The sequence below is a fragment of the Nycticebus coucang genome, chromosome 10 (genome assembly GCF_027406575.1).
Source record: "Nycticebus coucang isolate mNycCou1 chromosome 10, mNycCou1.pri, whole genome shotgun sequence".
NCBI classification, from domain to species: Eukaryota; Metazoa; Chordata; class Mammalia; order Primates; family Lorisidae; genus Nycticebus; species Nycticebus coucang.
This window is the reverse complement of record NC_069789.1, coordinates 7,662,359-7,684,614: the sequence shown is the minus strand read 5'-3', so window position 1 is coordinate 7,684,614 and position 22,256 is coordinate 7,662,359. Positions and strand designations below refer to the sequence as shown.

General features: G+C 47.4%; 1 protein-coding gene across 2 annotated transcripts in view; it reads left to right on the top strand.

The window, feature by feature from the left end:
• Window positions 1-4,407: 4,407 nt before the first annotated feature.
• The window catches only part of ITPKB (inositol-trisphosphate 3-kinase B), a 105,782-nt gene continuing 87,933 nt past the window's right edge, over window positions 4,408-22,256 (top strand). Inside the window, exons 1-2 of one of the 2 annotated variants that reach the window (XM_053608016.1) lie at window positions 4,408-4,710; window positions 6,012-8,144. In XM_053608016.1, coding sequence (XP_053463991.1) covers window positions 6,219-8,144 — 1,926 coding nt within the window. In that variant the 5' untranslated portion in view covers window positions 4,408-4,710; window positions 6,012-6,218. Of the gene's footprint in view, window positions 4,711-4,764; window positions 5,886-6,011; window positions 8,145-22,256 lie in introns of those variants that run through there. The other variant, XM_053608017.1, reaches the window with a different exon arrangement.

Genomic DNA, 22,256 nt, shown 5'->3' with positions numbered 1-22,256 from the left:
GCTCTGTGCAACAGGGATTCTCCTCTGCGTTATGCGGACATTGCCATCCCCGGCAACAACAAGGGAGCTCACTCAGTAGGTCTGATGCAGTGGGTGCTGGCCAGGGAAGTTCTCCGCCTATGTGGCACCATCTCCCTTGAACATCCGTGGGAGGTCATGCCTGATCTCTATTTCTACAAAGAACCTGAAGAGATTAAAAAGGAAGAGCAGGCTGCTGCTGAGAGAGCTGTGACCAGGGAAGAATTTCGTGAATGGACTGCTCCAGCTCCTGAGTTTACTGCTACTCAGCCCAAGGTTGCAGACTGGTCAGAAGGCTACAGGTGCCCTCTGTGCCTATTCAGCAGGTCCCCACTGAAATCTGGAGTGCCCAGCCTGCCACTGAAGACTGGTCTGCAGCTCCCACTGCTCAGGCCATGGAATGGGTGGGAACAACCCCTGAGGGGTCTCAAGCTGGTCTTCCACAAGCGATTAAACAAGATGGAAATAAACATCAGTTAAAAAAAAAAAGGTAATGAAAGTTAAATGACTGGTGTCTTTACAAAAAGAGGTGATTAGGACATAGACATGTACAGAAGGAAGATAATGTAATGATATGGGAGAAGATTGCCATCTGCAAGCCAAGGAGAGAGGCCTCAGAAGAAACCAACCCTGCCAGTCTTGATATCAGACTTTTAGGCTCCGGAATTATGAGAAGATAGATTTCTGTTGTTCAAGCCTACCAGTCCGTGGTACTTTCTTTTTTTTTTTTTTTTTGATTTTGGCCAGGGCTATGTTAGAACCTGCCACCTCTGGCATATGGGACCGGCGCCCTACTCCTTGAGCCACAGGCGCTGCCCCGTGGTACTTTCTTATTGCAGTCCTGGAAACTAATACTAAACTCACTTATCAGTTCTAGTTTTTTTTTTTTTTTTTTTGTGAATTCCACAGGATTTTCTGCCTAATCATATAATCTTAATAAAGATAGTTTTAATTTTTCTTTTTCAATTTGGATACCTTTTATTTCTTTTTCTTATCTAATTGCACTGGCTAGGACTTCAAGCACAGAGTTGAATAAAAATCATGAGAGAAGACATCCTAACTTTGTCCCTGATTTTGGGGGACAAGTGTCAGTACTTCATTATTAAGTGTGAAATCCACTGTAGATTTTTCACAGATGCTCTCTACCAAGTTGAGGACATTTCCTCCTAAGTTTCACAGCTTTTTTTTTTTTTTTTTTTGTAGAGACAGAGTTTCACTTTATGGCCCTCAGTAGAGTGCCGTGGCCTCACACAGCTCACAGCAACCTCTAACTCCTGGGCTTAAGCGATTCTCTTGCCTCAGCCTCCCGAGTAGCTGGGACTACAGGCGCCGGCCACAACGCCCGGCTATTTTTTGGTTGCAGTTTGGCCGGGGCCGAGTTTGAACCCGCCACCCTCGGTATATGGGGTCGGCACCTTACCGACTGAGCCACAGGTGCCGCCCCCACAGCTTTGATTTTTAAAATTCCATTTCAAACACAGGCAAATGGGGACTCTGAAAATTTAGGCAAACCTTCCTTACAATTGTAGATAAACGAGTATAGAACATGGAGAAATAGTAACAGGAATAGATTTTAGACCCAGACTACAGAGGTTCAGATAGAAGTTTCGCACTTTCCAGCTATAGGATTTGGTGGCAAATTGCTCGCTTCTTTGTAATTTAATTTCATCATTTGCAAAATGGGACTAGTAATAACACCTGTTTCATAAGGTCCTTGTGAGGATAAAAATGTATAAATGTTTATCATGTGTTTATTTATTTTTTTTTTGTAGAGAGAGAGTTTCACTTTATGGCCCTCGGTAGAGTGCCGTGGCCTCACACAGCTCACAGCAACCTCCAACTCCTGGGCCTAAGCGATTCTCTTGCCTCAGCCTCCCGAGTAGCTGGGACTACAGGCTTATCATGTGTTTAGAACAATGTCTGACACATAATAAGAACTATATAGATGGGCGGCCCCTGTGGCTCAGTCGGTAGGGCGCCGGCCCCATATGCCGAGGGTGGCGGGTTCAAGCCCGGCCCCGGCCAGACTGCAACCGAAAAATGGCCGGCGGGCGTTGTGGCGGGCGCTTGTGGTCCCAGCTGCTCGGGAGGCTGAGGCAGGAGAATCGCTTAAGCCCAGGAGTTGGAGGTTGCTGTGAGCTGCGTGAGGCCACGGCACTCTGCCGAGGGCCATAAAGTGAGACTCTGTCTCTACAAAAAAAAAAAAAAAAAAAAAGAACTATATAGAATATTTTCCTCATATCCATTTAAAATCATGGAAGAATAGATTCTGCTTCCAGAGTCAAGAAGCCCACCTTGCTGGCTTCTAGTTAGAGGTTTTTGCTTCATCTTTTCCCCATCTTCTGCTGCTCTTGATGGCACAATCAGAATTATAGACTGGTAGAATTGTCGCTTATTCCTACCTCCAGCCCAAGGTAGAAATCTCTTCTGCAGGTCATACCTGACAACTGCTTGCTGCCTTCTGAGCAAGAATTCTTCAGGCTGACTGCACATTCAGGAAGTCTGAGTCTCTCATCTAGAGAGGGCTGATAACGTCTGGCTGTGGATGGCAGGTTTCTCAGGAGTTAGGTGGCTATGTTTCTGTGCTTACTGTATGCATTGCTAGGTCCTTTATTTGCTTCCACCATGACGTCTGAAATGAGTGTCATCCTCTCCTAGAATGGTGGTCCCTCAGACATAAACTCCTGTGAATGGTTCTCCTGGGAACTGGCAGCTCCTTTTTCTTCTCACTGGGGCAGTGGTTTCCAACTGTTTTGGCACCAGTGACTGGTTTCATGGAAAACAATTTTTCCATTGACAGGGGCAGAAGAGGGCATTAGATTCTCAAAAGGAGCACAAAATCTACATCCCTCACATGCACGGTTTATAGTACGGTTCTCTCTCCTAGGAGAGTCTGATGCTGCTTCTGATCTGACAGGAGATGGACTCAGGTGAGCAGTGAGAGTGGCCATAAACACAGCTGAAGCTTCCCTTGCTCACTGCCACTCACCTCCTGCTCTGTGGCCTCGTTTCTAACAGGCCACGGACTAATACTGATCTGCTGTCTGGGAGTTGGGGACTGCAGCACTAAGGGAACTAACTTAGGGGCAAGGATAGGGCTTTTCTTCCTCAGGAACTGCTCAGATTCTGAGTCAACACCTGAGAACTCTGGGCTTTTTTTATTTAGGCCCATTGGAGGTGGGAGGAAAATTAGTTTCCTTCCCTCCATAGGATGTTTAAAAAAAAAAAATTAGAAAGGATTCAACAGTATCTGATTCCTAGAAATTCTTGGCTAAAAGATCTCTTTATTTCAAATTTAGCCTGAGTCTTTTCCTGATTGAGCAGCAGGTTGCTTTGCTCATTTAATAGTATTGTTACATAAACAACAAGAGATATTTGCTACAAGCAAAGTCAAAATTCTCATCTGAATTTTAGCTGATAGGGATATGCGGATGGATTCAGATTTTGGATTTTTAAATCTTCTGAGCCTTGAGCCTTGAAGCTGTGTTTTCTCCCTTTCCACTAAAAGCTGTAGGGAATTATGCAAACCACACTGGCTGTCCCAAGGGCTTAAATGGGATAGGATCCCCTGTCCAGCAATGTCGGTTTATGCATGCTTTTTTTTTTTTTTTTTTTTTTGCTGAGGGAGAAAGGCTCTTGAAAATTATTTCGTCTGCAGGAGACAGCCTCCAGAAGTCTACAGGAGCAAGGGAGTTTTAGACATTGCTCAGGTCTTTTGCTTCCAAAACTATACTTAAAAAAACAACTGAGAGAATTAAGTGCAAAAATTTGCAAATGTCACATTTGCTGTGTGCATTTATAGATAAATGTGCAAAGTAAAGGTTTGTTTATGCATCTAGCAATTGCTCTGCAAAACCATCTGCAGCTCATAGACCAACCAGTCTTCCAAAATACTACTGTGATGCATTTAAAACCTTCAGCTTTGCAAAGAGGTGCCCACAATGTACGTTCTTTTAATTTGCATAATTGTGTACAAGAACACAAACTTTACTTAGGATTTTAGCCTGTTTTAAAAGCTCAAATGGTCCTCTTGGTTTGTTTAAAACACACACTCAAAACTTTATTAAAAATATTTTTTCGAAAATAGTTTCATAAAGCTAGACATCAGCAAGCCTTGATCGAAGGGTGGAAAATGAATTGTGTATCTTTAAACCGCAGAAGTTAAAAGGCGTGGTTTTTTTTTTTTTTTTTGTTAGCTAACAATGGAAACTTTTTTTTTTAAGTGTTTCCCTCCCTCGGTCTTGCCAAGCAATAGAAAAAAAAAAAAAAAAAAAAAAAAAGAAAAGAAAAACTTGTTCCGCTGAGTTCAACCCCAGACAGGCTCACAACTTCCTTCCTGCCTTCCTCCCCCCCTTCACCCGCCCTGAGCCTCCGCCTTTCTACCTCCTCCCATCTCCACCCCCCCAACTTTTTTTTTTTTTTATCGTACACTGAACAAACACTGAAGTAGCCCAGAGCAGACACTGACAGGGGTAGTATCTCCACCGTCGGGAAGGCAGTGCAGGGCCGGCTTGGTGTTGCCACTGTCCGGATCGCTGGGCCCCTGCCCCAGGGGCTTCCCCCCTTTTCTGTCTCCCATAGCTTGTTGAGGAAGTCATTTCTGGGCATTCTTTTAAAGCCATCTCGTCCCTGCAAGGACCGCGTCCCTGGGTACGGAGCCTGCACAGGAGCCGGGAATCTGGGAAATTGCAGGTAAGTTGGGCGGCTTTTTCATGGCCCTCTGAACACTCCTTCCCGGCACTTTCGGCCCTGGAGCGAATCTGAGTGGTTCGGGTTCTGAAATAGCGCAGACAAGGGCTGGGGAGATGGAGAGGAGGGGGTTTGATTTTGGAGGGTGGCGTGGAGTGGCGGTGGGGACGGGAGAGAGGAGTTCTCGGCATTTCTCCAGCCCGGCTTCCGGGCCGCTAGCTCGGCGCCGCCTCCCCGGGCGCGCTCCGGGAGTCCCCAGGTTCAGGCCGCCGGCGGCTCGGCTGGCGCCGGGCGAGGCTGCCGGGGATGCGGAGAAGCCGTGCGCTCCACAGCGCTGCGGTGGGGGGCTTAGAGAGGGCTCCAGGGAGGTTTGCAGAGCCCCAGGCTGTGTGCACGTTGGGCCGCTGGCCGGCTGTGGCTATGCACGGTCCGAAGTTCTTCCGAGTGGGCGCGGGTCCCGGAGCCCGTAGGGACAGAGGCGTCCTGGGTAATAGGACCGACTGACCTGCTGCGCGCGCGCACACATACATACACATACACACACATACACACACCCCCCTCCATAGGGGGCGACGGCAGCAGGAGTGTTGAGTCTAGGTTCCGGTACAGGGACGTGCAGAGCCTCGGTCCCGGGCACGCGCAGGCGCGCCTGCACTCACAAAACACGCTTGTTTTAGGGGCAGGCGACAAGGCCAGCGCTGAAAAATGCTTCAGCGCGACCCCACCGACCGCTCAGGCCTCCGTAGGCGAGAGACACAGCTCCAAGGCTGGGGTCAGGAAGGCAAACGACCCAGATCCGGACCCAGGAGGCGGGTGGGGGATGGCAGGTCCCGCTCAGTTTCCCTCCGAGTGGGTCTCTGGGACCCAGCGAAGGTGGAGCAGGGAGACCCTGAAGCCCGGGGCTGGGGGCTGCCCCGTTTGCTCAGCCCAAGGAGACCCGTGGCGGGAGCGTCCTCTCCCTGGGAGAGGTGGGAGTTAGCCGCGCCCAGCGCACACAGACTTAGGAGCCAAGTAGTTGTAGGTTGTCTTTGCGCGTCCTCGTGGCTCCGGAGACGATTTAGAATTTGGAATTTGAAGGGATCGCAAAGCACATCACAACCTGGGGCAGGGGGTACACTTACAACCGCGCTGGCTACCTCTGAAGCCTGTGTCCTCTCTCAGCCTCGCAGTCCCTGCAGGTGAGACGTCCAAGGAGAGACTGGGTTCCCAGGGCTCCCTCTGGGGTCTGCTGGTGGCTCCCAAACCATCCCCCACCTCCGCCCTCGCCCTTTGGGGTCCTGACATTTCTCCTTGTGTCTCCACAGCGGCACAGTCGTGTATGGAGCTTTGGGCGGGGGCTGAGCCCGCGGTCTTGTCCCCCGCCCGCCGCACCAGCCATGCGGTCCCCTGGGCGCGCGGAGCCCCGGCTGCCAGGCCTCCGGGGCTGAGCCGGGAGCCGCGGGAGAAGGAGGCGCGGGCCGCGGAGCCGGCACGGGAGCCGCGGCGGCGGGCAGCGCGGCGGACCCAGTACTATGGCTGTGTACTGCTATGCGTTCAATAGCCTGGTGATCATGAATAGCGCCAACGAGGGGAAGAGCGGCGGCGGCCCCGGGCCCAGCGGCAGCGAGACGCCCCAGTCCCCCGGGAGGGCCGTGCTCAGCCCCGGCAGCGTTTTCAGTCCTGGGAGAGGAGTCTCTTTCCTCTTCCCCCCAGCCGAGTCGCTGTCCCCCGAGCACCCCCAGAGCTCCGGGGGCTGGAGGAGCAGCCGGCGCAGGCTGAATAGTAGCAGCGGCAGCGGCGGCAGCAGCGGCAGCAGTAGCAGCGTGGGCAGCCCGAGTTGGACTGGCCGCCTGCGAGGGGACGGGCAGCAGGTGGTGGCCGCCGGTACCCTCTCCCCGCCAGGGCCAGAGGAGGCCCAGAGGAAGCTGCGGATCTTGCAGCGCGAGTTACAGAACGTGCAGGTGAACCAGAAGGTTGGCATGTTCGAAGCGCACATCCAGGCTCAGAGCTCCGCCATTCGAGCGCCCCGCAGCCCGCGTCTGGGGAGGGCTCGCTCGCCCTCCCCGTGTCCCTTGCGCAGCAGCAGCCAGCCCCCTGGAAGGGTCCCCGCTCAGTGTGCCGGGAGCGAGGAACGGAGGACAAAGTCTTGGGGGGACCAATGTCCAGAGACTTCAGAGGCTGACCCTGGGAAGAGAGGAAGGCCCAGCCCCTCGCACAACAAGGAGGGAGTGGCAGCTCTCCCGGGCCGGACTGTCCCAGCAGAATCAGGGGCTCAGGATTCAGCCGTGTTGATGAGGATGGAGAAGGGTGTACCTGCCAGTTCCCCCTGTGGATCACCCACAGCTATGGAAATTGACAGAAGGGTCTCTCCTCCGGGAACTCTGAGCTGCTCAGCTCCCTCATTGGGGCTGGTTGGAGCTAGCTTAGTGGTGGCCAAAGACGTCGCAGCGAGAGCCGCATCCACTGGGCTACACCGTCCACATGATCCTGCCCTCGTTGAGCAGTCTGGGAGGGCTTGCAAGCTTGAAGATCCGCACCCCTGGGAGACCCTGGAGATGAGGCATGGCCAATTTCTGGGCAGTGAGACAAGCCCAGCCCCAGAGAGAGGTGGGCCCCGAGGAGAGCCTCTTGGGAAGATGGGGAAAGGAAATCTGTCTTGTGGCGCATGGGGCTCCAGAGTGCCTGAAGTGGTGGAAAGGCCAAAGGAGAAGACAGTTAGTGTGCAGAGCTTGGAGCCCTTTGATGCCCTGAGCTTGTCCAGGCCCCCCAGAGACTTGGGTGCAGTAAGCCCCGACAAGGTCCGAAGTGGTGCCCTTGTGGGCGGGAGCCCTCGGCAGCCCTCGGCCAGAGTGGAGGAAGGGTCTCCAACAAGGGGCTTGCTTGGCGGAAGCCGGTCAGCACAGCTGGGGACCAGGGAGGTGGAGGCGGGAATTCCTTCTGGCAGAATGCTGGAGCCTTTGCCTTGTTGGGAAGCGGCAAAAGATCTGAAAGACCCTCGGTGCTTTCCTGGGGACAGGATGGGTGCCCAGCCTGGGAGCTCCAAGGCTTGGCAGGGCCCCATGGAGCAAGCTGGTTTGGCCTGGACGCGTGGCACAGGGGTACAGTCTGAGGGGAATTGGGAAAGCCAGAGGCAGGATACAGACACCCACCCCAGTGTGGAGCTGCTGACCCCAGATCAGAAGGACAAGCCTTTTCTGAGAGAGGCCTGCAGCCCCAGCACCATACCTGCGGTCATCATTACAGAGGTGGGCGCCCAGGAGCACGTTGGTTTGGAGGAGGTACAGGGAAGCCCTCTGGGCAACTTGCCCCTGAGGAAACTGTCCTCTTCCTCGGCCTCCTCCACGGGCTTCTCCTCATCCTATGAGGACTCAGAGGAAGACATCTCCAGTGACCCTGAGCGTACCCTGGACCCCAACTCAGCCTTCCTACATACCCTGGACCAGCAGAAGCCCAGAGTGGTAAGTCTTGCCCTGAGGTTGTTCTAGAACTCATGCAGCTTTCAGTAGACCCTTGATCCCCCATGTGTCTCCTTTTTCTTTATTCAGAGTCATGAAGACTCTGAACAGGCCCCTGGGGCAGTCACAACTAATTGTCTCCAGGTGCCTTTGCTGGCTGATGGAGGTGCTGACGGTAAACTTTGTGGCTGAACAGTGAATGAGGGTCACTTCTGCTATTTCCATGTACATCTTAAAAAACAAGTTTTTAAGGTATTTCCTGTAGGTCATCACTCTTTTTGAAGATAATACTCATGAGTGCCTCCAAAACATCACTGATTAATCCCCAAAGATAGTGAACAATGCTGCTGAGTGTAGCTTTTGTCTGGTGAGGTGAAACACTTGATTCTGTGATTTATTCAGGCTGAGGAAAACTGACAAGGATGACCTTGAATTAACTTAGCCTCTGCTGATAGGCTAGGAAAATGAGTGATGTGATTCTCTGACAGGCCCTAAAACCTCCAGATGTGGTTGTGGCCCATCTACTGGGTGAGGAACCACCATGCCTCAGTGAGTTAAGTCAGGTCATTGCAATAATTTAGCACGGTCAGCATGACTAACCGCAGTTTGATTTATGAAATAAAATGAAAACCTTGTTTTGAGCTAATCAGTTTCTTTAATATCAGAATATTGCCTGCAATAGGCAATTCAGGTAGATATGCACTAGTGGCTGGTATAGGTTCACATTTCAGGTGTGTTTTCATGCAAATCTGGTTTGGTTCATCCCACTGACATCTTCTTCTGGCTATTTCTGTTACATGGTTAATCATAGTTGTAGGCTGTTTTTACTCTTAGGAGGATTAGAGTATCTTAAGAAAGGCGTAAGAGTTGGAGCTAGCTAGCACCTCTGAAAAGGTCTGGACTTTCTCTTAGCTTTTCCAGCAAGTGTGGGGAATTTCCTAGTTCAGCATGCAAAGGGTTGCTGTGCTACCTTGAGGGAAAGTGTGCATTTCATTATAGTAGGTAGCCTTCCAATTTCATCTTGAATGTCAAATACTATTTATTATACCTCAGTAACTTTCTCCACCTCAAATGAAGCCTTTTTATTTCTATGCTACATACTTCACTAAGGTATTTTGGATCACAAGGCATATTTCTCTCTAACTCCCATTTCAGAAATCACAGTCTGAATTTCTGAAGGCCAGGCATTTCTTTTCATGAAACTGCTTTTTGCTGGTGATCTGGAGGCAAATGTGTATGCAAACTCTGGCCCCAGTCTGGCATTTTGTGGCCAGCACAGGGCCCTGGGCATCTTGCACCTGTTGTCAGGCGTGGGCACACCACCTTTAGAGGGGGAACACTCCACCTGGAAGGGGAAGGTGGTCAAGGGCAGGTGGAAAATGCTTTTCTCTAAAGGTGTGGGTCCTGTTTCTCTGCCTTCCTGCCCAGCAGTTAGGGGCCTTATGAATAAGAGATGGTCCCTCATTCCATTCCTCCTAGTTGCTTTTGAAACCCTGAAGTGTAGCCAGCCTAGCCAGAGCACATTAACTTGTTCTCCAACTTTCCATTCGCCCTTTCCAGTGGTGGATTAGCAGCTAACTTCTATTGGCTGGTTATCAAAACAGTTTGTATGTCCCAGTGTTTGAAAAGGGCTCTTGTCTGGAAGAGAGTTAGAGGGAGATAAATAATGGTAGGTGATAATTTGTTTTTTCATTTGCCAGAGGGATTCCAACTGGGAAACCAGAGGGTTAAGTGGTGTTTTTAAAAGTTAGCTAACAGGTCCAGAGGTAGAAAAGAGGCTGGTCTGTTTTCCACCTTACTTCCTACCTTTAAATGGGTTTTCAGGCACCCACAGAGTAGAGCCAGGGAACTACCAGCTCCGCTGTCCGAATCATGTGAGACTGATGGGGAGAAAGAGAGAGAGGGAGGGAGAGGAGAGGAAAGAGTGTGTACGCCACCTGGAAATTATGGGATTCTAGGGACTTTGAGCTTTGGTTGAGTGCCACATGACGAGAAGTTTTCTTGTACAGATTGCTATGACGGAGTCTTATCTGTGACACCAAAACATCTGCTCATTGGGTCAAAAATCACTTGACTACCATAGGTTGTTGGTATTTTGTCTACAGAAAAATGACGTCTTCATGGACTGGGCCTTTGGCCAGCTTTTCTGTGTTGTGTAGATAAAACCCGATCTGATGCCGTCTGAGGCTCTACCACATTGAGAGAAGCAAAGAGCCTGCGTTCTCTTTTCTGGACTTTGTTGCCTCTGTCTACTCTGTGGCACAGCACAACGCTGAAGCTGCACCCTCATACGTGCTCGCACTTACACTCACATGCCCCGCTCACACTCATCCTCACACATGCTCATGCAGAGCCACAGGACTGAAATGGCACGTTCAGTGCTCAGTCACTCAGCTAGCCGTTGGTCCTCAGACCCGCTGGAATTTGTTCATGCGTCCCTACCCTCCTGAATGGAGTTAGCTTGCCTCCTGCCTGGGAATTGAGTGTGTGTGATGTGGCATCCAGGCAAGAGGTAATAGCATATCTACTTATAAAGGACCAGACACTTGAAATCTTCTTGGAAGTAGTTGTGTTACACGCCTAGTATGCAGTGGCTCAAATTCAGTCGCATTCATTCTGTAAGATCTAAACAGGACAAATGGCACTGAACAGGGATGGTTCTTGGGTTTGTTCTTTCAGACAACTAAAAATTAATCAGTTCTTCCTTATATAATTTCATATAAGAGTATCTGGGCCATTAAACACCAGGCTTAATGTACTGTATTAAAATATGAATGCATATTATTTCAAGAAATAGCCTGTATTGATTTATTCCAAAATTGTACTATCAATTATATGTACAAAAACAAAAAATGCTAAACTAGTCACTTGGGGGATGTATAAGGAAATGTGATATAAGATCTTTGGTTTCTCGATGCTTGCTATTTTTTTTTTTTTTTTTTAAGGGCTGGTAAAATTTTTTTTCTTGGCCCATTTTTGTGTGTGTGTTGACTAGTTGTCTTTTTTTTTTAAAGTCAAAAGCTAACTACTCCTACACATAGCAAAAAATTAAAACAGTTTAAAATGGTGTTACGTGGTTTTGAAAAGTATGCAAAATTTTTACTTTTGGGTAAACCAAACTAAAATTTAGAAGCCTTATAGGAGTGCTTCAAAAAAAATGCATGGGTAAACCTTTTATATGGGAAGTTCTTTTCTGGACAAGAATGTTGAAAGCTCAGATTTGTGGAGTTGGGAGTTCAGGTCACACATACTATTTTCTTCTCTCTTGAGTATGTGGATGAGCTCTTTCTGGCAAGCTGCTAAGCTTTCGGATCTGGGAGGACCCCAAGTCCTTTATGTGAGGTTCCAGGTATTACTGTGATCTGTTCAGGGATGAGGAAACTAAGACCCAGAAAGGCAAAGGGACCCAAGAACACATTCTTTCTGGCTCAGCTTTCTCCTTTTAAAATGTGCATATTCCATAAGGATGATATCCAGGGGTCTGTCTAGTTCTGAGTCTCTGTGACTATGTAATTCTGAATATCTGTGTCAAAACGTGGTGTGCGTGAGGTATACATAAAGGTGTCTGGAAGTGTAACAAGATTTCTTGGGTGTGAACCTCAGGCCCTGAGACCCAAACTAGTCGGGCACCTCTAATTTTGTGCTCTTGCTTGTGACCAGTTGACTTATCTGTCTCTTTACCAGAAGAATGGCTCTGTGTAATTTCACATTGCACAAGCATCATCCAAATAAATAATCACTGTAATCCCTAAGATTTTCATTAATAATTAGACTGGTAGAACATCCACCTGGCACATAAAAGATGCGTTCTGTTTCAAAACAAAAAAGGGAGGTTTTGGCCACTCTGATACTAAAGTTTGGAAACTGAGGCTTTGCCTGCACAACCCAAACACAGAGAAAGAAAATGATCGGTTCTCCACATTGTTAACTTTTCATGCAGATATGTAGGCTTTGCAAAAACATAGCTCAAGTCTTAACAAACTTTTAGGTTTTATAAGGAAACATATTAAATCAGTTGGTTGCTGCTTTTAGAGAAATGTATTTCAGGTGTTACCTAAGTCATTTTCGGAACTTTTGTTTTTGAGCGCTGAATGGCTACCCAGTCCACTTTTCTGATTTTGTTGGCACCTAACTGTTACATGTAGCCACAGATTAGATTAGTTCTGTGTAGCTTATTTGTATTTCTGGGAATATTGATAACATTATTTAGGCTTATTTTATTTTATCAGATTTATCTAAAGGTAGAATTTTAAAGTATTTGATGGAAAGAGTTTTATACCTTGGTAGAAAAAAAAAATCTCTGTGGACTTCAGATAATCAGCAGGTGATTTGGAATTAACTCAGGAACTTTCCTAAATTACGTTGTGGTCACACCATCAGCACAGAGGGTTCTGTGCAGTTTGTTAGGAGAGAACTTGGCATCCTGGGTTATGTACACTTTGCTCCCAACTGCAGGACAGGAAAGCCTGGCAATGATTTTTCTTTTTCTTACTAGGTAGAATTGGCACTGTGGATGAGGTATCACAAAATTGATTGCACCAAACCAATTGCAAACAAGTTGGTAATATGAAAAGTCCTTCAGGGTGCCTGTGGCCTGTTTGGAATTTTGTATGACCAATTCTCCCAAGACTGTGTGCCCTTCCTGTGACTTCATATTGGTAACTTATGGAGCCAAGTGGTGATGGTGCTTCAGGCAGTCTCACGCACCCCTTCAGATCCATGGGTCCGGTCCATCAGACTACGGAGGGCCACTTCCAAAGTCTGGAAGAATTGGCCACGCTGGTGCCATGACACACTAGTCAAACTAAACTTTAGTTCTGCCACCAACTTGGAGTCTCATCGAGGCTCCCAGACACCTCATCGTCTTTTTTACTGAGCTCCCTTCATTTGTCCCATCTTCTTGGTGAAGACAGCTGCCCTGACCCATTTTTCCAGGAGTGAATTATTTAGAAGACAGTTCAAGTCTTGACGAAAAGACAACATATGATCTCATTAGGAAGTTAGGCCTGTGTGCTTGCTGTTAAAAAATAACCAAAACTTGTCTGTAGTTTTGATAATTAACATGACCTAAATCTGGGTCTGCAAGAGGCTTTAGAGCTCATTTCCTGCAATATCCACATTTTTCAGATGAGGTAAACAAGGCCAGAAAGTATCCAGTAGAGTTAGAAGACCCACGTTGGCATTCTTTGTTTCACGTATGATTAGCAGAGAAGCTCCTTACTCACCTTTGCAGACTCGCCTCGGCTTTAAACATAGTACATGCTTTTATTTTTTTCCGTTTTTTTTTTTTTTTAAATTTTTACATATACATGTATTTATTAGGTTTCCATTTTTTTGCCTTCACAAAATTTTTGCCTTAAAATTTAATAACAACGTTTCAGACAAGGACTAGAAACAAAAACCTCATAAAGAATGAGCGAACATAAATACGTTCAGAAAAGGAATCAGATAATTGCTACATTGAAATATTAAGCAATAACAATAATGATAATAATAATGATGCAATGAAAGTAACATTCATGTTGTCAAATAAGGGTATGTCTATTATAGAAAGCTATGACTCTGAGATTCAGTATAGAGTCATCAGTTAACCTCTTATTATTTTTTTAAGTCTCAAAAAATAGACAACTGATATTTATAAATAAAAGATAATTTAAAAAAACAGATCATGCCAAATCTTATAGACAGTAGAAAAAGAAGAAATACTTCAAAATCATTCTACTTGATCTGGGTACACCCGATATTAAAACTGGAGAAAATATATTATTATAAAGGGGAAATTACAAACATATGTCACTTATAAATGAGGATGCAATATCCTAAACAACATCTTAACAAGTTGAATTAAAAATTAATGTTTAATAATGTACTGTGGCCAAAAGTGAATCTAATGTATGTGAGAATTAATCACTATTTTCTTGTTTTTTATTTTTTTTGTTTCTTTTCAAGCTTTTTAAGCATTTGTTAAAGGAATGAGTGAGTGAAAGAGTGAATGGGAGGAAGAAAATGTCTCTCCTGCATTATTTCATTACCCATGAAAGATATGTGGAAGGATCTGGAAGATGAAGAACACAGAAAGGGGAAAAAGGACAGGGAAGGCAATTTCATTGCTTATTCCCTGCCACAGGGCTAAGGGTGCTGGACTTGGGTTTTGGAGATCTGGGGTGCAATCCTAGTCTACACGTGACCCGGAAGCTCTCTGAAAAATGAGCAGAGTGGGCGTGACCTCATGGAAGGAGCATTCAGTGATGTGTTTATGAAAGTGCCTCGCACAGCACCTGGCACGTAGTAGAGGCTCAATTAATGTTAGTGGAGGTGGAGTGGGGAGGCGTAGTGAGAACTGGTGAGGCAACGTCTGTCTGGAACTTTTGGTGGGTCCCTTGGAAGAAATGCTCTGCAGCAACCCTAGGATTTTGTTTAAGTTCCACTTTTATCCCAGTACAATCTGAGAACATGATTCTGCTTCAGCAAGAAAGTCGGGAATGAAATTAATTTCTCGAAGACCAGTATTCACAGATAGCCTGTGAATTCACAGACTGTGGAACCACAACCGTTTCCTCAAGCAAATCTCATTGCCCATTTAGAATAACGCTGGCTTACCTTCCGTCTCTAGCGTAGTTGCCTTTTGTGCATTTGAAGGGTTGGTCATTACAGTAAGGCTCAGACTCAGAGACAGGAGTGAGTTGCTGGGTCAGCAGAACTGCACACTGTATACAGGCCCCAAGGCACAAGGTCAACCATGACACATATTTGCAGACTGTACAGGGAAGACCACTCTGATGTTTCTCCCTTAAAGGCAAGTCCATCTCACTTTATCTGATAAGGAATGACTTGTAATAATCATTTCATGGCTAAGCCAACACTCAGGCTTTTAACTAACTTGTCTGGAGTGTTTCTCAATAATTCCATTGAGAATTCACTGTTAGAAATTTGCTCTTTTCCCCTCCGTTGAGCCTTACTTGGGCATTTTATTGATCTGATATCATTTAATGGAAACCCATTCAGCAGAAGATCTCTCTTCAGGCCACAAGTCAATACTACAATTTTATTTCCTGAGATTTTTTTTTTGCTTCTGTTTTGCTCCAAACCATCTGTTAAATTGTATAAATAACAGAAAAGAGCTATAGACAATAAGGAAGTAGTTCATATTTACGTATGATTTAATTTGGGATAGGGGGAGGCTATATTTTCATTTTCCCCATCTCTGAGTAAGCAGACAAATGTCTCACTCAACCTTGGGTGGTGGTTGTTAATTTTCAGCTAAAGAGGATCCTCCCTTGTGAAGCTCACGGTTATCCTGTTAATCTAGCCTTTTACTTTTGTGGTAAGATACTGGGTGGAAAGGGAAAATGAAATGATACAGCATCTCAAACAAAGGCATTGAGATTATTTCTGTTGACCTGGTGACCAAGATGAGGGTTACCTAATGCAGAGATGGTATTATACATTAAGGGCAGAGGAGGGTATCTGGCCAAGAAGAACTCCTCTGGAAGGGTCAGCCATTGTTCCCATTTGTAACATTGGTCTCCAAGTGTCGAGGGAGGTGGGAATTGAGGTGCTTTTGCCTTTGGCTTTTTGGATATTGGCAGCAGTTTTCTTTCTCTACCCCTCTTCAAGAGGGTCTGGGGGGCATTCTGCCCCCTGCCCCCCATCCATTTAATCAGAATGAATAAACTGATTGTACTGTTTTCCAAGAAGAAGCTGTAATACGTTTTATATTACCGTTGCTGAATGTTTTCATACGCCACGGGGAGCGTTCAGCCTGCTGCAGGGTGGAGGAGATTTGGTTCCTTGGTGACCGGCCATCCACTCAGCTCAATCCTCAATCTCTCTTGGTATGCTGCTAGCTAGTGGGACCTGGGCAATTACAAGGGAGGTCACTGCACCCCCAGGCAGTTCCCAGCAAGTGTTTTTCCAGTTTCTCTGACATTCTTTCCAGGCTCAACTCAATTTGTTTTCATGTTCTCTATGGCAATTGATGACTGACTACATCTTAAAATGTATAATTCAGCAGGATCTACGGTTAAGTGCCTCTTCCCTGGTTGTACAGGAGCTGGTGGTTTTTTTTTTTTTCATCTTCTACTTACGCATGGATGTGTAATCTTTTCTTTTGACAAGTTAGCAATCTGAATAGTAGATTTAATAAAATATAACTCACAACTGTATGGGGAAAGGAAGCTGGCTAGCAGAGAGAGGAATTTAGGAGTATCGGAGTATCACTTCTGTAACCCTTATCTAACCTGAATCTATTAGCAGGAAGCTGAAAAGGCCTGTGTATGACAATGAGATAAACAGTCTAATCTCTTGACAATGTCAAGTGGAAAATCTAACTGCCTGCCAGTAGCTTAAGAAATGGCTAAGAGATTTGGCTAGGGACAAATAAGCCTGAGACCCAAATTGCTGAGCCAAGGGTAGGAAAATGGGTTGCTGTGTGTTAAAGCTGGGAGGTTAGAAGATCACTGTAAGCTTTGAGAAACTGCTAAAAAATCCTTACAGATACACAATTTACTCGTTTAGGGAACATTTTCTTTCTTTCTTTTTTTTTTTTTTGTAGAGACAAAGTCTCACTTTATGGCCCTCGGTAGAGTGCTGTGGCCTCGACACAGCTCACAGCAACCTCCAACTCCTGGGCTTAAGCGATTCTCTTGCCTCAGCCTCCCGAGTAGCTGGGACTACAGGCGCCCGCCACAACGCCCGGCTATTTTTGGTTGCAGTTTGGCCGGGACCGGGTTTGAACCGCCACCCTCAGTATATGGGGCCGGCACCTTACCAACTGAGCCACAGGCGCCGCCCGGGAACATTTTCAATGTGTTCTAATTGATACTTTAGTTTATAGGAGGGCCCTGGAACCCTTTCTTCTTTTCTCCTTTGTTTCTGAACCTTTCTTTTTTATCATCATCATAGTCATCAGAGCTTTAAGCCCTCATTAGTATTGAACATCTTGCCAATTCCAAGTAATTTAGGAGACTCAGGGCCTTCTGTGAGAACTTCCCTGGGCGTACCCAAGGAGTGCAATGTGCTTGAAAGACCAGTGACTCCGATTCAGTACTTGGTCTCTTGGGCTACTTTGGGCTTTGGTATCCTCATCTGTAAAGTGGGTATATTGTTAGTCTTCCTACCGCCTGTGGACTCTGTGAGTGTCAAATAAAATAGTGTATACAGAGTCATTTGGGGGGAGTGTGAATTATTTCCACATACGGTAATATTGATTATGAGTACTATGACTTTGCTTTCAAAGTTTTCCACATAGAAAATGGACCAAGGGCAAACCTTGCACTAACTCAAGGTATTCTGACCTGGTTTCTTTTTTCTTTTCTTTTCTTTTTTTTTTTTTTTTTGCATTTTTTGGCCTGGGCCGGGTTTGAACCCACCACCTCCGGTGTATGGGGCTGTCTGACCTAGTTTCTTAAAGAGAAATCACTAAGGACTATGTCAAACACAATCTTTCCATCCACAGCAGAGCCAGTGTTGGGCGTAGCAGTGGGGGACACTTGGAGATGAGTAGACATTCTGGGTAATGTCCTGGACCCGCTTTAGCTGCGGTAGGGTCTCTTCCCGTCTGAGTGACCGTCTCGGCCCTTATGAACTATGGATGGGGCCTCAGCCCGCTCTGATTTGCTCACTTCTCAGTGGGCTTGTAAATGGGAGGGACATTAGGGAAGGCTGGACTGAGGGAGGAATGGACCACAAAGCAGGGATCTGATGTTCCTGGAATTGGGCCATTAGCTCCTGAATAATTTTGGGGAGACTGCACTTCAGAGTTTGAAGATTTTTAATGGGAACATTCATTTTTTTTTTTTCCAGGACCATGTAGTGGTTGCCCTAGAAAGAGGGATTCAGAAAAGTCTTGAGTTTTTAAAGCAGATATCACATTCAGCAAATGTGGGCTAGGTCCCGACACCTCTGCCTGTTTCCTCATGGAGATGGAGCCTCCCTTAGCGCTGCCCAAACAGTAGGCATTATTACCCTTGTCCGCTGATACCTGTGCCGGAGAGAATGGCTCAATTGATGCTGTCTCTGTCCTTGGGGGTGTGCCCTTTAAGACAAAGCTGATGCCAAAAGACATAGTTGAGATTTTTGAAATTCAAGAACAAGTTGTATCGCCGTTGAACAAGCACATTCATTAAATATGAGTTAACAAAGAATGAATTGGTGTTGGCATGTGAAATGCAGAAAGCTTCTGTAGGTGTTGTGGAACAGGGAGTAAAGGAATTGGATTTGGGTAACAGCCGCTGGGGAAGGAGTCTGGGTGTAAAGGCTTTGAGGAACGTGCTACCTCCATTAGGAGTGTGAGGCTGAAATGAAAGAGTGCTCCTCTCACCTCCAGGTCTTAATTCATTGCATTGGATTCTGCACAGACCGATGCTCAGCTGAGGAAAGGTTCAGAGCTGGGATGGGTCTCACTGTTGAGGTGCTCTGGGAGGCTAGAATGGGGGCCTTAGGTTCCCCCCATCGCCTGCAAAGAGCCCTGGGGGGAGGGTAAGGTACGGAGCCCTGGTTTGGAGTCAGGGTGGTTCTGAGGTCGAGTCAAAACTCTTGGTCGGGCATCAGAGGCTCACGTCTGTAATCCTAGCACTCTGGGAGGCTAAGGTGGGTCGATTGAGCTCAGGAGCTGGTGCATGCCCTATGGTCCCAGCTGCTTGGGAAGCTGAGGCAAGAGGATTGCTCTAGCCCAAGAGTTTGAGGTTGCTGTGAGCTATGATGTGACGGCACTCTACCCAGGGTGACAGAGTGAGATTTTATCTCAACAAACAACAACAACAACAAAAATCCAAAAAACTTGGCTACCTCCTGACTATGTGACCCTGCAGAAATGACTTACTGCTTCTCAGTTTCATCATCCATGAAATGGGGCTGATAACACCGGCCTTGTGATTGTGAGCCTTACATGAGATCATGTGCAATGTGCCTCGTGCAGCGGCTGGACATACTAGATGCTCAGTGAACAGTAACTGCGTGGGCCTCAGTGGCAGCTGTGGTGTCATTCTTCAACATTTTATGCTGGACCTGCAGCCTCCACTGTCTCTTTGATTGGGTGAAATGAAGCAGGGTGCTGGAGGGAGCCTTGCTGACTTACGCACTTCTTCCACCAAAGAGAGGAAGTAGTGGGGTCTGGGAGCTCTTTGACATGGAGGTTTGTAGGAGGGACCAACCTGGAGGTTTGTGCTGAAGGAGGTTTGCCCTGCCACACACAGAAGCAAGATGCTTTAGAGGCTGGGGAGCCTGGGGCCTCAGCTGGCCAGACCCGAATCACACCCTCACTCTGTCAGACCTTGGCAACGGCTGGACTTCTCTGAGCCTCAGTTTCCCCAACTTTAACATGAGGGTGAGGACCCTCTCTCAGGGGCTGTTGTGAAGATGAAATGGAATAATGTGGCTCAGGTGCCAGGTGAGGAAGTGGCGTGGAAGGGAAACTCCCCTTCTCCCAGTTGTGAAAGGCAGTTTTTTAAGTGGGGGCTCTAACCAAGTGGCCCCCGTCACGTCATCCCATCGTCCCAAGTACAGTTAGTGGTCGAGGATGATGGCAAAATAGGCAGCAGGATTTATTTTTCCAAGGAGGTTCTGCAGTTGCAGGAGAGGCCTCACTTTGTTACCAGGGCTCAGAACTTGGAAGTTTAAAAAACAATCCCCTGTATTCAGCTGCTGGCAGTAGGTGTCGAGTTACACACTCCAGGGACCAGCCTCTTTTTACTCTGTTTTGGAGGTGGAAACTGGCTGAGGTCATCCAAGCACAGAATGCCCAGTTTTTGGGGGTGTGGGAAGCTCCATTCCTTTTCTCTCCTCTCCTCGATGGACCTTTAAGAGAGACAATGAAATATATACAACAGAGCCTCTGTACCTTGGCCACCCAAGGGACTGCAACAGACTGGTTAACATTACCGAGGTGGTTAACATAAGGAGCTAGCCTACTGTATTGCTTGGTACATGTCCGGTCTATGAAAATTACTTCAACTTGAGGGGTGGTCAGTGTAGGGAGGTGGTCAACTATGGAGGTTGTGCTGCAGGTCTTTAGCCGCACTGCTTTGCATGGCTTGGGCTATTCTTTCCAGGGAGATCTATGAACATGGGTGTGATTTATTTGGCCCTTCATCTCTTCCATCTGGTGGCCGTGCTGGGCACATGCTTAGTATTGCAGGCTCTTTCTGAGATTAAAGGGATGCTTGATTTTACTGCACACCCAGCAAGCCCCCGTTCCCCACGTGTACCTTCACAGGGACCAGGTGGCTCTGGGGTTTCTGAATCCCACAGAGCAACAGAGAGCCTGCTCCGCACGTCCCAAGTCACAAGACTGCACCTTGCCATTGTCCTCAGGGCTGGGATGGTGAAGTAGGAAGGTGAACGAAGATGGGGCGGTGGATGAAGGAAAACCCAGTTCGTTGTGTGGCTGGGCTGAGCCGAGGAGCTCCAGAACACGAGCTCACTTCTGAGTGCTGGGAGGGCCTGCGGGAGCCTGTGCAAATGGCATAGCTGGGGCTGTGTGGTGGCAAGTTCCACCTGAGTGGCACCGCCTGATGTCCCTGTAGCCCAGGGCACCCCCTGTCTGCCAAACACAGGCCATACACAGGATGTTGGATGTACGACGCTCTCCTTTCTTCTGGCTGTAATAGGGAGTGCACAGCCTGTAGCGTTGACCCTGGGTTTGTGTCTTTCCTGCCCACAGGCATTCTGGTCGGGCCTTCTCCAGCCTCCCCTCTGGGTATCTGCACAGAGCTCTGAGAGAACTGTGTCTCAGGCCTGTGCTAACTCCCCAAGCCCGTCTCTGCCCTTTGCAGGATGACGGCTGGGAGGAATGAAATCCAGAAAAAGAACTTAGCGTGTGGCAGTGTTGACCTCAGAGCTGGTCTGCTGGCCAGTGCACTGGACAGTAACTCCCTTATTGCCCCAACCTGGAAACACACAGGTTGGTAATTAGTTTTGATCTCAGGATAAAGCCATCTGGAGCAGCATCTGGGATGCTGTTTACCTTGCGGTATATTACACTGTACATGAAAAAGCAGCTGCTCTCCCCCAGGGCCCTCTTCCCCCTCATGTGGACGCTGAGAAGCTGCAGAGTCCGGCAAGCGACCATGTCCTTCCTGGCATCGTTTCCTTAGCATTCTGGATTGGCCTAGATTTACTGGCCTGTCACCACTGGTCTCAAATACCACATTCCCAGGGGAAGGCAGCTGAGTCTCCCAGATGTTGCAGTGGCAGAGATCCCTAAGGACCTCCACGGTGCCCGAAGGGAGGTGCCCTGAGTGTAGCACAGGGCAGGCTGCTGAGGGTCATGAGCCCAGCCTCTGACTGTAGCTTGGAAACACATGACACTGACTTTGGGAAGATTTTAAGAGCCTCAGAAAATAGGTCACTATGGCCCCATGAGTGGATATTGTAAAAGGGAATGTGAGTCCCGAATATAGGTTTAAACAAGTGAGTTGCATGAAGGATATGGTGGAAGGGTCCCAGCTCATCAACATTTCTTATGAAATGTACTGGAGTTATAACTGTACTACAAGTTCAGTATGAATTAGCCAGTAGTGCAGCTTTTGAAAGTGCTGAGCAGTCAGGATGCACAGTAACAATAAAACTAGTAGCGGCTATGATTTCAGAAGCATCTACTATGTACTCGGCATGTTCCCCCAGTGACTTTATTTAATTTTTGCAAGTTATGTATTATTTTTCCACCTTTTTCAGCAAGGAGCCTGAGGATCAGACAGATCAAGCTGCTAGTCCTAAGGGCACGGCTGGTCAGTGACAGGGCTGTGATTTGAACTTAGCTGTATCTCTCAAGTTCCTGCCCTGTCCTCTCTGCCACCCATTCTGTTGAACAAAGGAAGGTAGCTCTGTGCTGAGTAAGTGCTGAGTTTAGTACTGGACCTCGAGGTTTAGGAGGACTGGGGCCTAATTTTACTGGCTGTAGAAGCAGATGGGCGGAGTGATGAGGGCTCTGAACCAGAACCCTGGGAGATGGCTGACAGAATTAGGATTGGTTGTTGCCTTGGAAATACTAGACCTGGGGGAGCAGAGAGTCATAGTGGCCCTGGAGTAGTGTTTTAGTCTGCTTACAGATCAATTTTCTATTCATAGAGGTGAACTAAGAGAGGGTTTCTTTCCTTCTAGATAAATGGGCTTTTG